Source organism: Oryza sativa, chromosome 4, assembly GCF_034140825.1.
Source record: "Oryza sativa Japonica Group chromosome 4, ASM3414082v1".
Taxonomy (NCBI): Eukaryota; Viridiplantae; Streptophyta; class Magnoliopsida; order Poales; family Poaceae; genus Oryza; species Oryza sativa.
The window spans coordinates 22,582,597-22,602,851 of NC_089038.1; the positions used below are offsets into that span (position 1 = coordinate 22,582,597).

A 20,255-nucleotide genomic window follows, 5' to 3' on the forward strand; every position below is an offset into this window, starting at 1 on the left:
GCTTCTCCCGCGGGCTCCGGCTGCTAGCGCTGGTAGAGTGAGAGTGACGGGCTGATTGACGGCGAGTGGGTGCCTCGGTAATTAACATCCGCTCTATTATTACGTTGAATTTTCCATTTTACATGAGTTTCTTTTTTTAAAAAAAAACAACGAGACAGTGTGATGTTTCGTATTGATATATCGTGAAAAAAATACAAGTCTATAGCCAGGCTATAGTTACGAAAAGAAAGAAACAGCCACCACACCACACATCTACGACCAAAACCTCCACTGAAGAACGAACAGAACACGACAATCCGAGGGAAAGGAACTTCTAAACGACGCCTTCAATAAGGATACAACACCGAGTGCCGCCACGCACCTGCCCTGAGGAATCAGAACGTGGTTTTCACCTGAAGAACTGGCAGAAAAAAATCATGCAAACAACATCCCAAGGGAAAAGCGGCGCTCCCAGGTGTCGTCTTTGCTGGCCCGAAGGGCTAGGCTTTCGCCTGTAAACTTTCCACCCTCCTATGTCGAGATTGCCTGCAAAACAGTGGCCACCGCCAACAACACACCTTTGATGCGTGGCCACCGCGCTAGCGCCTCGTCGCCGGTCGACATCAAGAAGGAGCTCGACATCTGATGCGCTTTGAAACCATTCATGCAGTTGGGTTGACGAGGGAGAGGGTGAGAGAAAAGGATGTATCCCCTCTTCCCCGCACTAGCCGGCCCAACGTGACCATCTTGTTGCGACTAGGCGCCGCAGCAAGAGGACTATCGTCTAGATCAGAGCTCGTCGCAAGCCTACAACACCCACTTCACAGTTCTACTGTCTTCACCGCCTCGGGCGGTTTGCCCGCATCACCGCCATCTCAAGCCGTCCGTCCGCATTGCTGTCGCCTCGCTGCAAAGCCCCTGCCGAAGCAACCCACTGCCGCCGCCAACCTCGCCTCTACCGCACCACGTGGCCGACCGTGCCTCCGTACCGTGCCGCGCCAGTCGGCCTCCCGTTGTCGCCTTTCCGCCTAGACGCAGGCCTTCGGCCGCCGCTCCGCGTTGCGCCGGCATGGTGATGCGCCACTCCTGTTCCCACTGTCCGCATCGGCCTCCGGCCAACTACTACCGCCATGTCGCACTGGCCTCCCACTTGCCGCGGAGGCCTCCAGCTGGCCTCCCACCGCCACCGTCGCTCGCGTGCGCCTTCCACCGCCGTCGCCCACGCAGCCCTGCCGGCTATATCCAATGTGGAGGCGCCGCCTCGCCGCCTCGCCCCTCCCTCGGACCGCTGGATCCGGTTGCAGGCAAGTGGATCTGGCTGCACCTGCCCCCCCCACCACCCCGCCTAGCTCCATCTCCGCTCTGGTCGACGAGCCCTCGGTCGCCGAGCTCGACAGGGAAGCCGCCGCACCGTCTCCATCGCCACCTTGTACCTCCCGCTCTCCATGCCAGAGCCAGGAGGCAAACCATACCCCGCCCGCCATCCTCTCTCACCGCGCGGTTTCTGGCGGCTCATTCTGGCGGCGGCGAGACGGAGGAGGTGGGGATTGGTGGCAACGACAACTAGGGTTTCCGTTGCCCCCCACGTCGCCTCCGTGGGGACGACGCGAGAGGCCCAACTGGTTCATTTTACATGAGGTTGTCTTCGAACAAGCAGAGTTGAGAACTTTCCTCTTCTACGCGCGCGCGTAAAACGAAGCAACCTATTATTACTTGATTAATTAAATATTAGTTAAAAACTTAAAAGATAAATTAATATATTTTTAAAGCAACTTTGTTATAGAAAACTTTTTGCAGAAAAACACATCGTTTAGTAATTTGGAAAACACGCGTGCATGAAAAACGAGAGAGTAGAAGTTGGGAACATGTGAAAAAGAACCAGGAGTGTTTGAGAGGAAGTGATTGGAGAAAGATTGAAAAGATACGAAAAAGAGACGATCCATTAATCATGTTGCCGTAGGCGGCATGTCAGCTGAGAGCAAGAACCACTCTGCACGGGACATGTCCAGCGTTATTGCAGATCAACCAAATCCAGGTTAATGGTCGTGTGGTTATAACATTTGTTGCTGCCTGCAACGCTATCTGTCGATCGAATCGATCGAGTCTTCGTTATTACGGCTCATGTTGGCGCAGCCGTACGTGATGCAGGTGGCACAACGACCGCACAAGATCGACATGATCTCATCGTACAGATGTTTTAATTGGTTGCAGCGATATATGCTAAGCGGCGCCGTGTAGCTGATGCAGAGAGAGAGAGAGAGAGAGCACTCAACTCATATTGCATGCATGATCGCGCTAGTTACTAGTCCCTCCGTCCCACACAATAATTGTGATTATAGATTCTTTAGCAAAAATGACTATAGTGTCCCTATTAAGATACTGTTCACTTTGATGCCATTTTCAACCATATCAGTTTTTTAAAGTTGTCAAAAAATATCTACATTTAGTTTGTTGCTAAATTTGGTCAATTCATAAGAAATCCTGTCAAAATTTTGGAAATATTACCATCTTTTTAAAATTTTGGTATTGGCAAAACTTGGTAAGGTTTATTTTGGCTCTAATCTGAACAGGCCCTAAATAATATGTGGTTGGGAGTAAGATGATAGTTGGGGGTAGAATGGAGAAAATTTTAAATGATTGATATGGCAAAAGTTACCCTAAAGTGACAAGATTTTGGGGACAAAATTTGAATTCTCGACAACTATTTTGAAACAAGGGAGTGCAACGAATGTTCAATCAATCGCTCTCGTCTGCGGATTTGTCTGTTGTGGAACGGGGGAGTACATTATTGGATAGTGCCTTGAGGTTCGAAGGAGAGTGCACGCTTTCCGCATGAGTGGGTGCCTGAACTTTACTCTTTCTACACGTAAAACGGAGTAATTTACTATTATATAATTTAATTAAATATTAGTTAAAATTTAAAAGATAAATTAATATATATTTTTAAAGCAACTTTATAATATATAACTTTTGAAAAAAAAACACACCCTTTAATAGTTTGGGAAACGTGCACGTGAAAAATAAGGGAGTAGAAATTGGGAACACGTGAAAGAACGTTGGAGTGTTTGAGAGGAAGTGATTGGAGAAGATTGAAAAGATACGCAAAACGAGATAATCCATTAGCGCATGATTAATTAAGTAATTATTTTAAACTTGAGAAAATGATTAATATTATGATTTTGTAAGTAACTTTTCTATAACTTTTTTTAAAAAAGACACACCGTTTAATAGTCGGGAAGACTGCACATGGACAAGAGGAATCTTCTCATCCAGTGTTAAAAATATATATATATATATATATATATATATATATATATATATATATATATATATATATATATATATATATATATATATATATATCAATCAATTAATTTTAGTAGCTAGATGTGCATCCCACAGTCGCAACATTTTATCAACCTCCATCCTTATCAGTGTTTGAGCCAGAAATTTCACCTAATGGTATTTTAGTAGAGTCATTTCTGTAAATTATAAAGATTTATATGTAAAAATGGATGAAATCTATAAAAGTGTTTGTGAAAAGGTTATTGGCTTAGGTGACCCCACAGCTTATACTGCCCTCTGCCCCGTACGGCTCTTCCCTCCTCAACTCAACTTGTTAACGAGCTTCATCGTTTCACAGCCGAATCCACTACTGCGGTACTGCCTCCTTCCCCTTGTACTCCTGCCTCTAAGCACTCCATTTTCTTTGCTTCCACCGCTAACCCACACCAATATCAGCTAACCATCATCTTCAATACATTTATCATCGAGTTGTCACTACCCTGGTTGGTTCTAAGCCCTAGGTACACCCTCTCTTCCTCCATGTCCTAACCCACCTCACCTTTCCTCTAACCCATTGTCATCGAAAAATCTTGGTGGTTGTTATGGTAGTATCGTGGTCACAGAGTGGGTGGAGATATAAGAGTAGTCCCTATGTGCAACAATTCAAATGCTGGTGTTCTAGCTTGTTCAATGAGAGAGATGGAGCACCTAGAGCTTGAAAACAACCTGAAAAAGGGTACACAGTAGTACACAGTACTATACACCATTTTTATCTTCATCTTCATCTCCATCTCTATCCGATAAAACACAAGAGAGATATTTCAGTATAATAGACTCATACCACAAGATCTCTTATCGGATAATCAGATCCATTAGAAAAACATACTCAAACAATATAAGTGTTTTTTAAGTACTCACATTGTGTCTTGGATATTAGTGTTTTTTATTGAATTATTAAATACTACTCCTTTGTACTTCCTCCATTTCATATATAAATCGATTTGAATTTTTTTTCTAATCAAATTGTTTTAGCAATGATTAACTTTATGGAAAAAAAACTAGCAATATTTTCAATACAAGACAAACATGTTATCAAAATATATCCAATGTTATATTTAATGAAACTAATTTAATATTGTAGATGTTACTTAATTTTTCTATAAACTTAGTTAAACCTAAAAAGTTTGATTAAAAAAATAAAACGACTTACAATATTAAATAGAAGGAAGTTTTTCATCTAAGAAATGGGCCTTTAGCTGGACCAGAATGCTATGGTGGAGTAGAGCAATATGGGCTCTGATGGAAGGCCCAAAGAGCTCGATCGTTAATCATTTTGGTCATGCTGAAATGATCTCTTGGTCTGAAACAACTTCGGGAAGAACATGGCAGTATGGCACTAGTATATACTTTGAATAAATTTGAACAAAACAACACATAAAAAGTCAAACTACTCCAAATTTAACTAATTATGTAAACAAATATAGTAATATTTACACCATCAAATTAGTTTTTTTAAATCAATAATTGAATATATTTTCATAATATATTTGTCTTAGATTGAAAATGTTACTACTTTTTCTACAAAACTAGAGTGACTTTGACTTTTGACCAAAATCAAAACGATTTATAATCTGAGACGGAGAGAGTAGGTCTTAAACTCATAATTTTAGCCTTAGCACATACATGATCACTTGAGCATATGTGGAATGGTGAAATTGACTGACCAATATATGGAGCTCGAAGCCATCTTAGCCGCCGTAGGGATCATCAGTAGAGTTGGGGTCACGGTAGCTGATCGCTAGAGTCGGAGCAGAGGTTCATGGTGTGTGTGGCGTTGCCCTTCTGGGCGCCACATGCATTGACGGCGTTTTTGGGTCTCCTTCTTAGGATCGGCGCTAGGGTTTATCAGAAGTGGTTTATCGCACATAGATCATCACATAGGTATGGACTGGCATTTTCCTTTAATTGTTGTGCTAGAGGAGATAAGGGAAAATCCATTATGGAGAACGGTGCGCATCCGATCGGTACGCGTGGATGAGGTGCGAGCGTGGTACTCACTCCTCGTCGTTAGCCGCGCGTGGGCGTAGGTGGGCCTAGCCCACGGCGCGTCTCACTGGCCTAGTTGCTAGGATATCAACCAACGACGTCCACTCGAGTAATTAGAATCCCTGTCGGCTGTCGCAGCGAGCATACACATGTCACAGTGTCATGTCAGACAGAAACATATGGTTTGGATCAACGAAGAGAGCTCTCGATTGTCAACATTATTAAAGCTTAAGCAGCAGCAAAAAAGCTAAGAATTATTCAGGTGCAGTTGCAGTAGTGTACTGCCTCGGAGCTAAACGCCGTCCTGATCGCCGCTCTTGTTGGAGCTCGCCGACGCCGCCGACGCCGCGAGGCCGTCGTCGCCGTCGTCGTCGAGGAACGGGTAGTCGGTGTAGCCGGCGACGGGGTCGGCGGTGTAGAACGTCGCCCTGTCGTACCCGTTGAGCGGCGCGCCGAGCCGGAACCTCCGGGGGAGGTCCGGGTTGGCCAGGAAGAGGCGGCCGTAGACGACGAGGTCGGCGTAGCCGCCGGCGACGGCCCAGTTGCCCTCCTCCCTGTCGTACCCGCCGCCGACCATCAGCGTGCCGGCGAACGCCTCCCGCACGGCGCGCAGCCGGTGCGGGATCCGCATCGTCTCGCCGCCGCTGCCGCCCTCCGCCGGCGTCGCCACCATCTCCGGCTCCACCACGTTGCAGTAGAGGACGCCGCGCGAGCCCAGCTCGCGCGCCATGTGGGCGGCGAGCGCGTCCGGGTCGGAGTCGGCGCAGTCGAGGCAGCGGGAGTACGGGGAGAGGCGGACGCCGGTGCGGCCGGCCCCGGCCTCCGCCGCCACGGCGTCGACCACCTCCAGCGCGAAGCGGCAGCGGCCCGCCACGCCGCCGCCGTACTCGTCGGCGCGGGCGTTGACGCCGTCCTTCATGAACTGGTCCAGGAGGAAGCCGTTTGCGGCGTGAACCTCAACCCCATCAAAACCTGAGAAAAATTGAAATCGTCGGTGGCTCAACAGAGAAATTTAGGCTGAATTCAAATAAAATTCTTAATAAAATAAAAATAGATCGAAATTTCTTGCATAACTCTTTTTTTTTTCATAATGATAAAATCCAGGCCTCTACACCAACAAATCTTACAGAATTCTAACAAACAAAATTACCAAACGGTTTGATTTAACTAGATACTTGCAGCTATTTAGTTAGATTCAATAACAACATGATGTATCAATGTTTGTAAAAGTTTTGTAAGAAAAAAAAGCGCACGTATAGCCTTTTCCAATTTAGACCTAGTCTAAAACACAGAAATTTCATACTACTAAACAGTTTAATTTCCATCCAGAACATAAAAAACTCATGCATTCGGAAGGACCTTGAGTATGTATATGAAGTGATGGTTCACTTTTAATTCGTAATTATTTGCCTCTCACTTGAACTTAAATGAAGTGAACATACCAGCCTCCAAGGCATTTTTGGCAGCAAGTGTGAAATGCTTGATGACATCAGGGATCTCTTCAACAGTTAAGCTCCTTGGGGTGGAGAAACCCAGGAAGTAGTTCTCTTCAGTCTTCTCTATGGGTTTATCTGTGCTTGAGATGGGCCGTTCCTCTAGCAACATTAACAGGAGATGTCCATTAGTTAGAAACTTAGAATTATCATTTCACAATAAAAACGTTCTGAAATTGATGCTCATCCCAATCTTCAGTAATCAAAGTAAGCAATGAGTGGAACAAATATATACAAGTAACATAACTAAATTTCAATTAGGTATTGGGGGGCAGAGTGACTGCTTCTGTGTTTTTCAACTTCAAATCAAACTCCATGTGGAGGTTTGAAATAGAAAAGTGCAAACAAATGTCCTCCAGTAGTCACTGAATCCTAATCAGTCCAGATATATGCCATTACTCCATCTATCTTGTACTATTATAATATTATTGCAATGTCCTCCAGTAGTCACTGAATCCTAATCAGTCCAGATATATGCCATTACTCCATCTATCTTGTACTATTATAATATTATTGCATTATTAAAAGCCAAACACAAAAAAGGCAAAGCATAATTGCTATACTGTTGAGCAGTTGAAAGATCACAAGAAGCCAACACCACTCAATCCATATTGAGAAAGGAAGACCACAACTTACAAGGACCCAACATTTCTCTATTATATTAATTAAAGAATGTCAAACAACAAATTCACTTTGAAGAGCCAGAAATTTCTATGTTAACTAAATAAAAATAGAGAAATATATATCATCAAGCATGGTCGGAATATATTACATGTTACAACAATGTAGATTGATTAGAGCACATCTGTATATCTAAAAATAAAATAAAAATTTGGATAGGCAATACATTTATACTTGAAACACAACTTTAATCTAGTCTCAGCGATGTTATGATAAATTCAACTAAGCCTTATTTTCTTCTATATATATAGGATGGGTGTAGTGCAACTACAGATTTGAGAAACCTCTGGCTCCACTAGGTGGTTAGTCCACTCTATTTTAAATTCACCGTAACATTTACAATGAAAATAGTACAAATTGATTTTGAATAAATGTATAAGATAGATCTTACCCATGTCCGATGCTCTTCCAACATGCCAGATTTGACAGAAAAATATACCACCCTTAGCATGCACTGCATCTACAATAGGCTTCCATGCCTCTACTTGTTCCTTGGTCCATATCCCTGGGGTGTGAGGGATTACACTCATCCCTTGTGCATCAGATGACACACCTGTAGCTTCAGCAATTAGAAGGCCTCCTTTGGTTGCCCTCTGTGAGTAGTATTCCATGGCATGTGATTGCGGGAGATTGCCATATGATCTAGATCTTGTTAGTGGTGCTAGCACAACCCTGTAAGGAAAAAAACATATATGAAGATTGTTCTAGTACAATCTAAGCCAACAAATAGATGTGTTAGATCTACAAATATAATGGTGTACATGTTTATTAAACTTTCAAAAACCAAATGTTTTTTCATACATACCTGTGTGACAAGTTGAACTTCCCCATATCATAAGAACTTAGAAGAGGTATAGGCTTCATATTTGCACTCTCTCCTTTCTGATCTTCTCCCTTTTGAAAGACACCCATGAGTAGTTTCAGATAACTTGCTACCTCCAAGGGTGCTACTTAAATAATAGAATAAATTATAAGAGTAAATGTGGCGAGCATTGTGGTGCATGTATTTAATACGAAGATTTTCGACGCTTGTCAAGATAGGTATAAAATCTTTCACAATTACTTACAGCTGTCGGCACCTTTCGTAATACGTGTCAGTGTATCTGGTAGTCTTGGGATATGATCTGAGCATTAAAGATGCCATATCACATTTATTTATTACCTTCTATAGCATATGATAGGTGGGGGCATTAAAGATATTATAAATGCTAGATATTTGACTTTGATATATGATCACAAGGTATTAAGGTCTTCACTAATATGGTGTTAGTATTAAATGATTTATTACTATATGTGCAATAAACTACTAATCTGGCATATTTATACCTTATATGAATTGCATTATGACTGCATTGATTCTTGGGTTTATGTGGCAAATTGCAATGCACTTCATACGAAGTTCTTCAAGCAATTGTGAGGCAGTTGTCAAGCACTTCGTTCCTCACGCTTTGGGACTATCCATTTAACTCCAAAGTGTGAGGCAGTTGTCAAGCACTTTGGTCCTCACACTTTGTAGTGGCTTCTTGACTTCGATGATTGAATATTTGAATAGCTAGGTGTGATCTCCGCTATCACGTGTTTCATACCTTTGAGATGTTATATGACAAAGTAAGGAAACAAAAATAATTATATATTTACTAGCCGTGGCAACTAATGATATATGTGAAAAAAGGTGGATCTAGGTTTTTATGGTTAATTACCTGACGAACTTGCCGTTCATATTGCTCTCTCAAGTTGTTATGTATGGTGATTTTGTCGTACCGACGGATATGTTAGATAGTTTTTTCCTACGTGAGTCCCATTGATTGGTCGAGAACAGCTTATCAAAGATTAAAGAAAAGTTATAGGTAAATTTTCTATATATGTTCTTACCGACTTAGAAGCTAATATAAAAAATGGCATTAAAAATAATTTAAAATTTAAATTTTGACAGTGACCAATTCTATTTAGCTAAACGATGAGACCCAAAATATTTCGTGCCTATATTCATCTTCTTTCTCTCACCGAACACCAATAGTCCACACAATGCCAGCATGCCATCATAGTTAATAAAAAACCGAGCACTGAGTATTTCATTAAGTGCTAAAACGTCCCCCTAGTTGACCGAAACAGCTCGTTTTTAAGCTTCCAATGGAACCATCATGCGAAATCATTTAGAAGTTATATGAACGGTATTGTAAAGTTTAAAGGGAGCTCTCCTTTTACATTGCACATGACGCCAGAAGTCCACAATCACCTACTTTCCACAGCTGAAATCTGGCCACGATCTGACGTCGCAATGCCCATCACCCAAACACACAAAGATCACAGTATTATTATCAGAGTAAAAATTTCACCGTATCATCACTCAGCCTGTGTGATCACTCATCGCCTCACGATCATCATCAAGAAACGGGTAGTCCGTGTACCCTACCACAGGGTCATGGGTATAGAACGTTGCCCGGTCATACTTGTTCAGGGGCGCGTCCAGCTGAAACCTCCTCGGCAGGTCAGGATTTGCCAGGAACAGGCGACCGAACACCACCATGTCGGCGTACCCAGACGCCACGGCCATGTTCCCAGCATCCCTGTCGTACCCTCCTCCGACCATGAACATCCCCCTCCTGAAGGCCTCCCTCATGCCGTGCAGCCTATGCGGGATCATCATCCTCCTACTCATCGTCGTCGTCGTCGTCTCGCCGTCCACCACTGTTGTCGCAGCGACCATCTCGGGCTCCACCGCGCTGCAGTACAGGACGCCGCGCCTGTCCAGCTCCCGGGCCATGTACACGCCCAGCGCGTCCGGGTCGGAGTCATGGCAGCCGTAGTAGCTGATGTAAGGGGAGATGCGGAACCCGACGCGGTCGGGACCGACCTCGGTGGACACGGCATCGATGACCTCGAGGGCGAAGCGGCAGCGGTTCTGCAGGCTGCCCCCGTACTCGTCGGCGCGGTCGTTGACGCCGTCTTTCATGAACTGCTCGAGGAGGAAGCCATGCGCGCCGTGAACTTCGACCCCGTCAAACCCTGCATATGACATACACCAGGTGAATTGCCTTCTCCTTAATTTCAGGTGATATTGGAAGACCTTATAATGTCTAGATACTTGTGAATAAGCAGGTAAAGAACATTTACTAAACAAGTAGGCTACACCATGAATTACTTCATGTTTTGCAGTAGCTTAGTAATCACCCTCCTCTTGCTATCTTTGCTTCCTATACTTATTTAACTAAGGGGCTTATTATTATGCTTATCATCTTACCAGCATCTATAGCATTTCTTGCAGCTATTCTGAAATGATTGATGACATCAGGAATTTCTTCAACAGCTAAGCGTCTTGGGACAGGGAAATCCATGTCTTCATTCTTTTCCACTGGCTTGTCCGTGCTTGAGATGGGTTCTTGCTCTGAGAACACGAAAGAGGGCTCTCATTCAGAGTCATCATTGTTTCAATATACTTGACCTTGTAAGAATAAAGTTTTTATCCAGAAGCAATGTGGTACTACTAGAGCACAGAGTGATGTTTGATGTTGTTAAACAATCAAATTTGAAGTTGAGTGTTGCACCAGAAAGAGGGTAGGTGAGGCTCTGGTGGTTGCACCAAACCTGAAGAGATTCCTTGCACAGAAGATACAAACTAATAGCCTAGGAAGTTCTATAATGTAAATATCGGATAATCAGGTCAAATTTAATTTTATGTGTTGCAGGTGGAAGGTAACGTCAAGGACGGTATGCATAACATTCTGCAAACACCTTTACATTCAAAATGGTGGTAACAATAAAGAGCTGAGAGGAACATCACATGTCAGCGGAATTTACCTAAGTCAGATGCTCTTCCTACATGCCAAATCTGGCAGAAGAATATCCCGCCCTTTGCATGCACAGCATCCACGACAGGTTTCCAGGCCTCTACTTGTTCCTTGGTCCATATCCCAGGGGTGTTTGTGCATGGAGCATCAGACGACACCCCTGTGGCTTCTGAAATCAGAAGTCCCCCTTTTGTAGCCCGTTGCGAGTAGTACAGTATGGCATGTGATTGTGGGAGATTGCCATATGATCTTGCTCTTGTTAATGGTGCCAACACAATTCTGCACAAAGAAAGTGAATACAACAAATGGTAGGTAGTTCTGTGGTTTTGCTCTTTACTTTGTCAGATGTATTGCAGGTAATCAGAAGTCTACAGTATGGACTTATATGTGGAAGATGCTGTCCTATTCAACTTTAACTGGTGAACTGCTCACAGAGAACAAGTTCTTTTCATACCTACATTTCATCTCAATTTTTGACATATATTGGTCATGCCAAAACAATAAAAAGGTCAAGTGAATCATGCTAGGATTTCCAAACCAGCATTTAAAATGCAATTTTCAAGTAATACATAGATGTTCTCTAAGTTTGTCCCACTTCTGGAGCATATTACTATGAACCAAACAGCATTGATCTCAATCAGCAGCAAACATGCAGCAGAGAGGAAGAAATAACTATAAGTCAATTTGCATGCTCTTCCTATACAAGATATGCACATATAGACATGACTAAGCATTGTGCACATCAACTATCTGTTCCAGTGAAAATGAAAATTCAGATGGGATAGTCTTTTCCATTCCATTAGGAGAAAAACAAACTAGCTTCTGCAAACTGAAGTAAACTTTTCTCTTGGATGAGAAGATAAGTAAACTTCAATTTATCTCAAGAACAGATGTGATGAATTTGCAGGCCAAAACACATAATTGATGCATGAAAACTTTTAAAGAACATAAGGAAGCAAGAAAATATAACATATATGACATAATGAAGCCTCCAAACTATTGAAACTCTAGGCTTACCTGTGTGAGAAAGTGAATCTTCCCATTTCACAAGGATTGAAAAGAGGAACAGGATCCATCTTTTCCCTCTCACCTGCTCCTCTGCTTGTCTGTATATGACAGGAAATTTCTTGAAGCAATGCAACCAAAAATCAGATTAAATTTTTTGAGTGCCTTAAAGGGATGGTGCCACAGTGTCACGCATGTCCTCCATCCATATAAAGTGATGCTGGTATGGAGGTACACATTAAATAAATGAACCCCAGTCACCCAGTGGTGGAGAATAATTTGTGGTGGTTAAGGTAATGGGACCAGGCCCCCCAACCTTTTTTAAAAAAAAAGAAAAAGACATATATGTTCTATATTTTTTATTCCCTCCATCCCAAGATATAAGAACCTAGGAAGTAGGAACAGATGGGACGTTTCCTAGTACAATGACGTTGTACTAGAAAACGTCCCATCCGGTTCTAGGTTCTTATATTTTGGGATGGAGTATATATGAGAAAAAATCTCAGGAAAAAAGAAAAGCTGAGGAACATTAGATAGGATTCAAAAAATATATGATGAAATACATAAGTTAATCAGATGTGACATATCTGACTGATGTGTTGCTGAAAACTTCGAATCATAACAAGAACAGATGTGGCATAATTGATGCATGAAAACATCCAAGAACAGAAAAGGTACAGAACAATAACAAATAAGAAAACCAAAGTCATACAAATTATCAAAATATGGACAAAAGGTTGCTTCTGATGACTTGTGAGAGTCAGAAATCTGAATCTCCTCACTCAGAAGGATTCAGAAGAATATTGATTCCGTGATGTTTACTGACACTCTTGATCTGTTATTCTCTAAGACAACCTGAGAGGCTGAGACTGGCTTGCAGTAAAATGTACACTACCCTAATACCCTTCAGGAAGGTACTTAAGAACAAAATTCTGGAGTGACGAAGCATAAAAAGATGTAATTGTTTCCCTGTAAAAAAATAATGGTTTTACAAATTACATAATTACCCGAGTGTCTTGATTAACTTGAAACTTGAAAGGGCAAATAACATAGTTGTCCTTGTTCCTGTAGATTGCTTTCAAAATATGAGAGATTATTAATGCAAGTGAATGTATTTATCAATGATAGTTAATATAGCCATCACCAGAAAAGGCAATAGTTTATGCGTCAATGCCAAATATCACCTCAGATATTGACCACATAACCTCCTCAATAATGTCAACATGTTAACAGCTAGTGGAAGTCACAGATGATATTATGATAAAATCGAGTCTTCAACATTGTTAAAGTGACATGTAAGCATGATAATTCTCTGGCAAGTGGCAACCCTTACCCTAAAAGGTTTTTTCTACAAATAATGCTAGAAGCTGAAGGATCTCATTTATTTTAAAAAAATGTTATATCACACCTAGAGCAAGACTTGCAGTCTATATCTGCTATAGGGCTTCCAACAGTACTGAAGAAAATGACCAAACATAAGTAACGTAGACACATGAGAGAATAAGAAGTTCTAAACTGCAATTTATTATCTGGCTATAGTTCATCAATGGCAACCTTTTAAACAGTAAAGATAGTAAAAGCGCATGCCAAGTAAAGACAATTTGCAACTTCTTCACAAAGTTGGAGTCATTGCATTGTAGGGGAAAACATTTGATTCAGGTTCTTGTCCTCTGTCTCACGTTATGATTCCTTGTCTTGTTCAGCCATTTCCTTTTTATAGGCCAGCAACTGTTCTTTGAACTTCTTGCTCTCTTCAAAGTTTGCCTTTCTCTTCAAAGCTTTCTGAGTTTCACAAAGACAGTAATGCAGAATTTAGGGAAGCAAAATGTTCATGTAGCATCAATTCTGGTATAGGAACGAACAAACATTTTTTTAGTAACAACTCTAATATAGCAAAAAAAAGGTGCTTACCTCTTGCCGGAAGCACTGATCTAGCTTAATCTTAAGATCTGTGCATTCGCCAAAAAACTTCTTGACGGGATGGTCCACATGGCACTTCTGGAATGCTTCAATAATCTGGAGCAAATGGACATTACATTGTGTTGAAGGAAACTACAAGATATTCCAAAGATTCAGAATGAGGTCAGTGCAGGGATACCTCGGCACACATAGGATGCCTGTGTAAGGTTAGAGGGGGATGCATTTCCAAAGATGTAGAATGTGAGCCTGCGTAATTGTTTCAAATGTTAGAAAAGCACTTATCCTCTTATCAGAATCTGCATAAGGATGGTAGAATGACAATGGAGCCTAACATCTATACATACACACATACGCTATAATGTTGTGCCATAGCAGAAACTATGCATCTAGTTATAGCACCAAGTTATTTTCATGAAAAGGGTCAATGAAGCAACATTAGGCTGACCTATATAACTACAAGTACATTGCATTCCGCCAATAACAAGACTACTCTTAATTCTGAAAAAAAAAGAGGCATAACACTTTTTCAGTAACTCTTCAGTTGATTGTGTTCGTTATAACCTCACCATCCAATGTAACCCTCAAATTGACTATAGAACTTGTTGGGGAATATGTTCCCAATATCCCCGAACCTAGCATGGCTACACATGTGGCACTAGCACCCCTAAATTCCAAGCAGCGCTCCAGATTATAGGGATCTAATCCAGCTTCCAAACAAGGCTACTCATAATTTTCCAACAATTTATAACCAGATGCAACCAGAGCCTGAAATCAGCATGGGGAAATCCAACCAGCTACAGCCTACAGAGCAGCAGAAGCGTTCCAATCCGAGACACAGCTTTCTAGCCTACGATTCCACCGCATAGCCAGCACCATGATATGGTTTCACCGCTCGCAATGCTATGCTACCCTCCCGGCGGCAAAACCCAAAAGGGGGGAAAAGAGAAGAGAAGCCCAGGTGAGTAGAGATGTTGGGGTGAGGAGGAAAAAACCTCGGTGTGGAGATTCTACGGCGGCGCCCCGCCGTGGAGGCGGCGAAGGGCGGTGAGCTCGGCGGCGACGGACGCCGGCGGCGAAGCGGCGGAGGAGAGGGAGAGGACGACCTTGGGTTGGCAGTTTTGCAATTAAGCCCAGAGAAGAATGTTAATTTGAAGCCGAATCACTTTAGTGGGCTTTGAATCTCGTTCCCCCACTTGAGCTGATCAGTACCCATGTGGGCCTTGTATTTCGGCCCATGGAGAAAATAACTAAAGCCCATGGTTTCAAATCTTTCTTGTCCCGTTCACTAATCCTCATATCATTTGCTCCTGTACTAATACAGGCCTTGCTTACGAAATGAGAATATGATGAGCGATTATTTTTTTTGAATGGAGGGTGTATATTTGATCCCTGCCCTTCCAAAAAAAAATATATGCAAATTTGTCTCCGATCCCTAGAAGCCTTTGAAAGAAGAGAGAAACAATAACCAGCAACATGCTCAGGGTTATACAATATTCCCTGCTTTGCACATATCAGAATTCTCACTGTGAAACAAGATGCATAAAATCAGAAGAGGCATATAGCATATAATTAAGTTAATTTCAGTGACAATATTACAACAGTAAACTTCTCATGCAGAACAAATGCTGCCGGCCACACAGCCACTTCTCCGCTCATCTACAAATTTAACACTGTTTCACACCATGCATGACAAAAAAGACACAAAAGCTTAAATTCTTGTGTTTTCCTCCTCTTGCATACATACATACATACATGTACACCCATAATTTAATCACCGGTTACGTACAAACATACATACACACCAATACCGTAAATATCCTTTGGTTTTATTACACCGAATTAACCCACCAACGAATTAATAGCACAACATATACACACCTCCAAAAAAAAAAGGCACCAAAAACTAATCAAATCAAATCATATTCGTAATTTAATTACCCAAGAACACCTCGTCGTTGTAATTGAGAGCCGTCGTTGATCACATGCATGCACGCACCAGTTCATGCCATGCCATGCATGCATACATCTTCAGAGATTACTGGAGTAGTAATATTAATTAGCTAGGTTAATTAATTAATTAATTACCTCCCGTAACCCCACAAGTCCATCTCGCCGCCTCGTTGGCCGGAGCTTATGGCGCCCAGCTGCTGCTGCACCGCCGCGGCGGCGCCAGCGCCGCCGTTGCTGAACCCGTCCATCGCCTGCCACTGCTGCTGATCGGTCGACCCGGCCGCCGCAGCCGCCGCCTGGTCCCCGTCGGCGCCGCCCGCCGCGACGCCGCCGCCGCCGTCGCTGCTGCCGACGTCGAGGCCAGGGTGGTGGTGGTGGTGATCGACGGCGGGGAGGCCGGAGAAGTCGTAGCCGGCGTCGGCGGAGGGCCGGTGGTTGGTGAGGAGGTCCTGGACCTGGACGTGGTGCGAGTAGGCCGCGTGCGGCGGCGCCGCCGCCGGCGGCGGCGGCATCTGGGTGTAGTAGAAGGGGGAGGCCGCCGCGGCGTGGTGGTGGTGGTGGTGGTACTGGTGGTGCGGGTGCATGTAGTGCGACGCCGCGGCCATGGCGTGCCCGCCGCCAAGCGGCGGCGAGACGGCCAGGTGGCCGCCGCCGACGTCCCCTCCCTGGCTCCCCCCGCTCCCCTCGCCGCCGCCGCCGCCGCCGATCTTGAAGAAGCACTTCTTCTTGAACACCCTGCACACCACCCATCCGTCCTCCTGCGGCGAGTCGGCGATCGATCAGTAGGTGAAAGTTCGAAACCCTAATGCAATCGATCGATGCGAGAGGAGGAGAAGGGAAAATATTCTAAACTATCAAAGAATTATTCTCTTGTTTGTATGTCATTTAAATGATTATGAGAAATTTATTTAAAAAAATTCAATCAGAATATTAGTATGTGAAATATCATTTCACCATCTAAGATCAAAATTTAACTTCTATACATATTGCAACAAAAAAATTGATTGTGAAACTAGATGTTGTTTCATTTGTTTTTCTACAACTTATAAAAGTTGAATTTTAACTTTATGTTTGTGGAGTGATATATCATATATTAATTCATCTTCCTAATTTTTTTTAAAAAAATTCATACCCATTTAATTGACATACAAATAACGAGGGGACGTACGTCCACTCGAGAGTTTAAAATCCACTCTGGAGGAGGAGAGAAGGGGAGCTAGCGAGCTTACGCTGGAGGCAGACTGGGAGTCGTCGGCGTCCTCGAGGCGGTACTCGTGCATGATCCAGTCGGTCTTCTGGCCGTGGGGGGCGCGGCCGCGGTAGAAGACGAGCGTCTTGCGCATGCCGATCTTGCGGTAGCTGGTGCGGATGCACTTGTCGCGGCCCGTCGCCTTCCAGAACCCGGCCGTCGTGGCGCGGTTCGTCCTCGACCCCGTCGGGTACTTGCGGTCCTTGTGGCTGAAGAAGTACCACTCGTTCTGCGGCGCCGACCCGATCCTGCACCTCTCTGCACACACACGCAACAAATGGCAACCCCCGTCACCTCCATGGCCATGCATGCATGATGGAGAGAGCTTAGATAATGAAAATGATTTACATCTCCGACCTCGGCCAATAAGTTAAGAAAAGATAAATAAAAATACTCGAGGTCATGAGACAAACCCTCATCTCATATCAGCCGAAATACCGAAAAGAAAACACGTAGAATCTATAATAGAATCTATAACGATATTCTATAGGAACTACGCGCCATATCCGCATGATCGATTGAGAGGGGGTAGAGGATTTTCAGTAGTTGTTAATTACTACTACGTACCTTGGAGGTCCCATGGCTCGATCTTGTTGAGGTCGACCTCGCGGATGACCTCGAGGTCGAACTTCTCGAACCCGACCTTCTTCTTGAGGTAGTAGAGCAGCAGCTCCTCGTCGGTGGGGTGGAACCGGAACCCCGGCGGCACGCCGTTGCTGGAGGAGAAGGCCGCCATGGCTGCGCTCAGCTTCGATTCAACAGCTAGCGCCTAATTTCTTCCTCTGGACGCGGGAGAGGCCTGTAGCGCGTATATATACGCCATGGCTAGCTAGCTAGCCACAGCGCGAAGAGGGGGGATCGATGGTGATGGTGATGGTGATGGTGGTGGTGGTGGTGGTGGTGGAAGAGTTGACGCCGGCCGCCACGGCGGTGGAAGGGGATAAAAGTTGGTCACGTAGAAACGAAGGCAAGGCCATGATCACGAGGGCGAGGGAGCTAGGCTAGCTAGTAGTCAGCCGCAATATTCTACAGCCGATAACGATCCCGAGGGGAGGGGCGCCGGAGGAGGCAGGCAGCCATTTGTTTAGGGGGGATCGCTTGATTAAGATCAAAGCAAGTGCCTCCATCTCGCTATAGCTCTAACTATGTGTGTACCTTGGGGAGAGCTAACTGCTGCTAATCTTGATTGGATTCTTTATTACAGTAGTCTAAGCAGTTACATGCTTACAGCTTGTTGTAATTATACATTTAATTTGTGAGGGTAGATATTAAGCAACTCGATCTCTTCGTCTGTTGTAGTACTGTTGGCATAGCTTGGTATGTCGATTATTAGTGGCCGAGACAGGAAGTTCGTGATGGAGGTCCCCCAAGCATATATAAGAGGAATTTCCTTCCTAGTTACTGGGCATATTTACTTTTATTGCATATAGATATATATTTGGTCAAAAGCCATATATACATAGTACACTACCAAGTTATAAGTAAATATTTTGACGTTCAGGATAAGATTCAATCAAGCATGTTAAACTTTAATTTAAACATTGATTTTATATTATAGTAGATTTATAAAATCTACTATAATGATGGTGAGATTATGATGGTGCTTTTCAAGGAAAATCTAGTCCTACCTTTTTTCTTGTTTTTAAACTAAACATTCAAGAAATTATTGATGATCAAAGTTTCAAAAGTTTGGTATAATTTTATCCAACGGTTTTAAATATCTGGCTATAGCTGCCGCTATCTCTGGATATAGCTATTTGAGGAGGGTCTAACTATTTGCTATCATGTACAATTTGATCGTTATATGTTATAAATCCATTTAACCTACAATATTAGCTGCTTGAGAAGGTCGATCAATCACTAATTATCTTAGCCGATGATTTAAAACTCTAATTTTATCCTAAACTAACATCAAATATTTATGATCAGATAGAGTATTATAAAGTAGGCATGAACTACCAAATTTATAATAGGTACTAATCAATAATCACGCATCTAAATACCGATACATATTTGTTTTTCAAATATGAATTTGCTACATAATTGTTGTGATCGTGCTGAACGAAACTGTTGTAATATATAAAAGTGCATATACGTATGGTTAATCTACAGTGATTTGTGCCAAAACTACAACTGGAAGTACGTATAGATTTTTTTTTCCTTCTTGTTGGTTAATTGATCATCTCTAACAGTTATGAATGAAGACTGTAAAAGCGTACAGTGTATATAATAGATAGATAGTTGAGCTGGTATATAGTATAGTGTGATTGTGTAAATGTTATATATATGCATGTAAGATACTACGGTTGTTAACTAGTAGGTCGAGATAGGGATGATGGGATGGGATCCTTTTCATGCATGAATTGATGTTGATGCACATGATTTGAGGACTAGGAAAGGAGAGTAGACAGGGCAAGATCCAATAAGAATCATATAGTGATTTGTATTTTGACCTAGTTTATTTTCTTTCTTGATGTAGATGCATACGTGGCATGCATGCATATATAACAATGCACAGTGATCCAGACTGCTTTATGAACCCAATCAAGTCAGCTGAAATTTCTACTGTGAACTTAGCTTGCCCTGCTTTTGCAATTTACCCACATGTGAATTACTGTTCCTGCTGGATGCAGTAGAGAGTATGGACTGTAGGGTGACTGAAACTACTGAAGTAAATTAATTAATTAAGCAGCCCGAAAAACTAAACTATGGCCCAACACTTCATTCCCAACACCTAAACCAACCAAACTCTCTAGGGATCAGTCCTCCCCACACATGCATGCAGGCACAGTTTCCCCGAAACCTTAACTGGTGAGCTTAATTAGATTCGAAGGATTAGTTGACATCCATAAATATATT

General features: G+C 42.9%; 3 protein-coding genes across 4 annotated transcripts; all 3 read right to left on the bottom strand.

Annotated features, from left to right (window-relative positions):
• Positions 1-5,477: 5,477 nt before the first annotated feature.
• On the bottom strand, positions 5,478-8,410 carry LOC107279821 (putative 12-oxophytodienoate reductase 12). Its single transcript, NM_001428304.1, is given in 4 exon segments — positions 5,478-6,282; positions 6,753-6,905; positions 7,876-8,156; positions 8,290-8,410. Coding segments are annotated over 4 exon segments (1,221 nt in total). The 5' UTR covers positions 8,397-8,410; the 3' UTR covers positions 5,478-5,602.
• Positions 8,411-9,578: 1,168 nt separating this feature from the next.
• Positions 9,579-15,295, bottom strand: LOC107279822 (putative 12-oxophytodienoate reductase 13). Of its 2 annotated transcripts, NM_001428303.1 has the most exons (8): positions 15,190-15,295; positions 14,376-14,443; positions 14,189-14,293; positions 13,285-14,059; positions 12,290-12,378; positions 11,283-11,551; positions 10,726-10,869; positions 9,579-10,490 (listed from the first exon to the last, which is right to left on the bottom strand). In NM_001428303.1, exons 5-8 carry the CDS (start codon positions 12,346-12,348, stop codon positions 9,832-9,834), a joined length of 1,131 nt encoding a protein of 376 aa, NP_001415232.1. In that variant the 5' UTR covers positions 12,349-12,378; positions 13,285-14,059; positions 14,189-14,293; positions 14,376-14,443; positions 15,190-15,295; the 3' UTR covers positions 9,579-9,831. The 2 variants fall into 2 exon arrangements, with proteins under 2 accessions (NP_001415232.1, XP_066165236.1); XM_066309139.1 differs by lacking the exons at positions 10,726-10,869; positions 14,189-14,293; positions 14,376-14,443; positions 15,190-15,295 and having other exon boundaries at positions 9,601-10,490; positions 13,285-13,622.
• A 444-nt stretch (positions 15,296-15,739) lies between these two features.
• On the bottom strand, positions 15,740-18,250 carry LOC107280688 (protein BEARSKIN2-like). The gene is made up of 3 exons (XM_015779694.3): positions 17,964-18,250; positions 17,377-17,654; positions 15,740-16,905 (listed from the first exon to the last, which is right to left on the bottom strand). Exons 1-3 carry the CDS (start codon positions 18,130-18,132, stop codon positions 16,279-16,281), a joined length of 1,074 nt encoding a protein of 357 aa, XP_015635180.1. The 5' UTR covers positions 18,133-18,250; the 3' UTR covers positions 15,740-16,278.
• Positions 18,251-20,255: the final 2,005 nt, after the last annotated feature.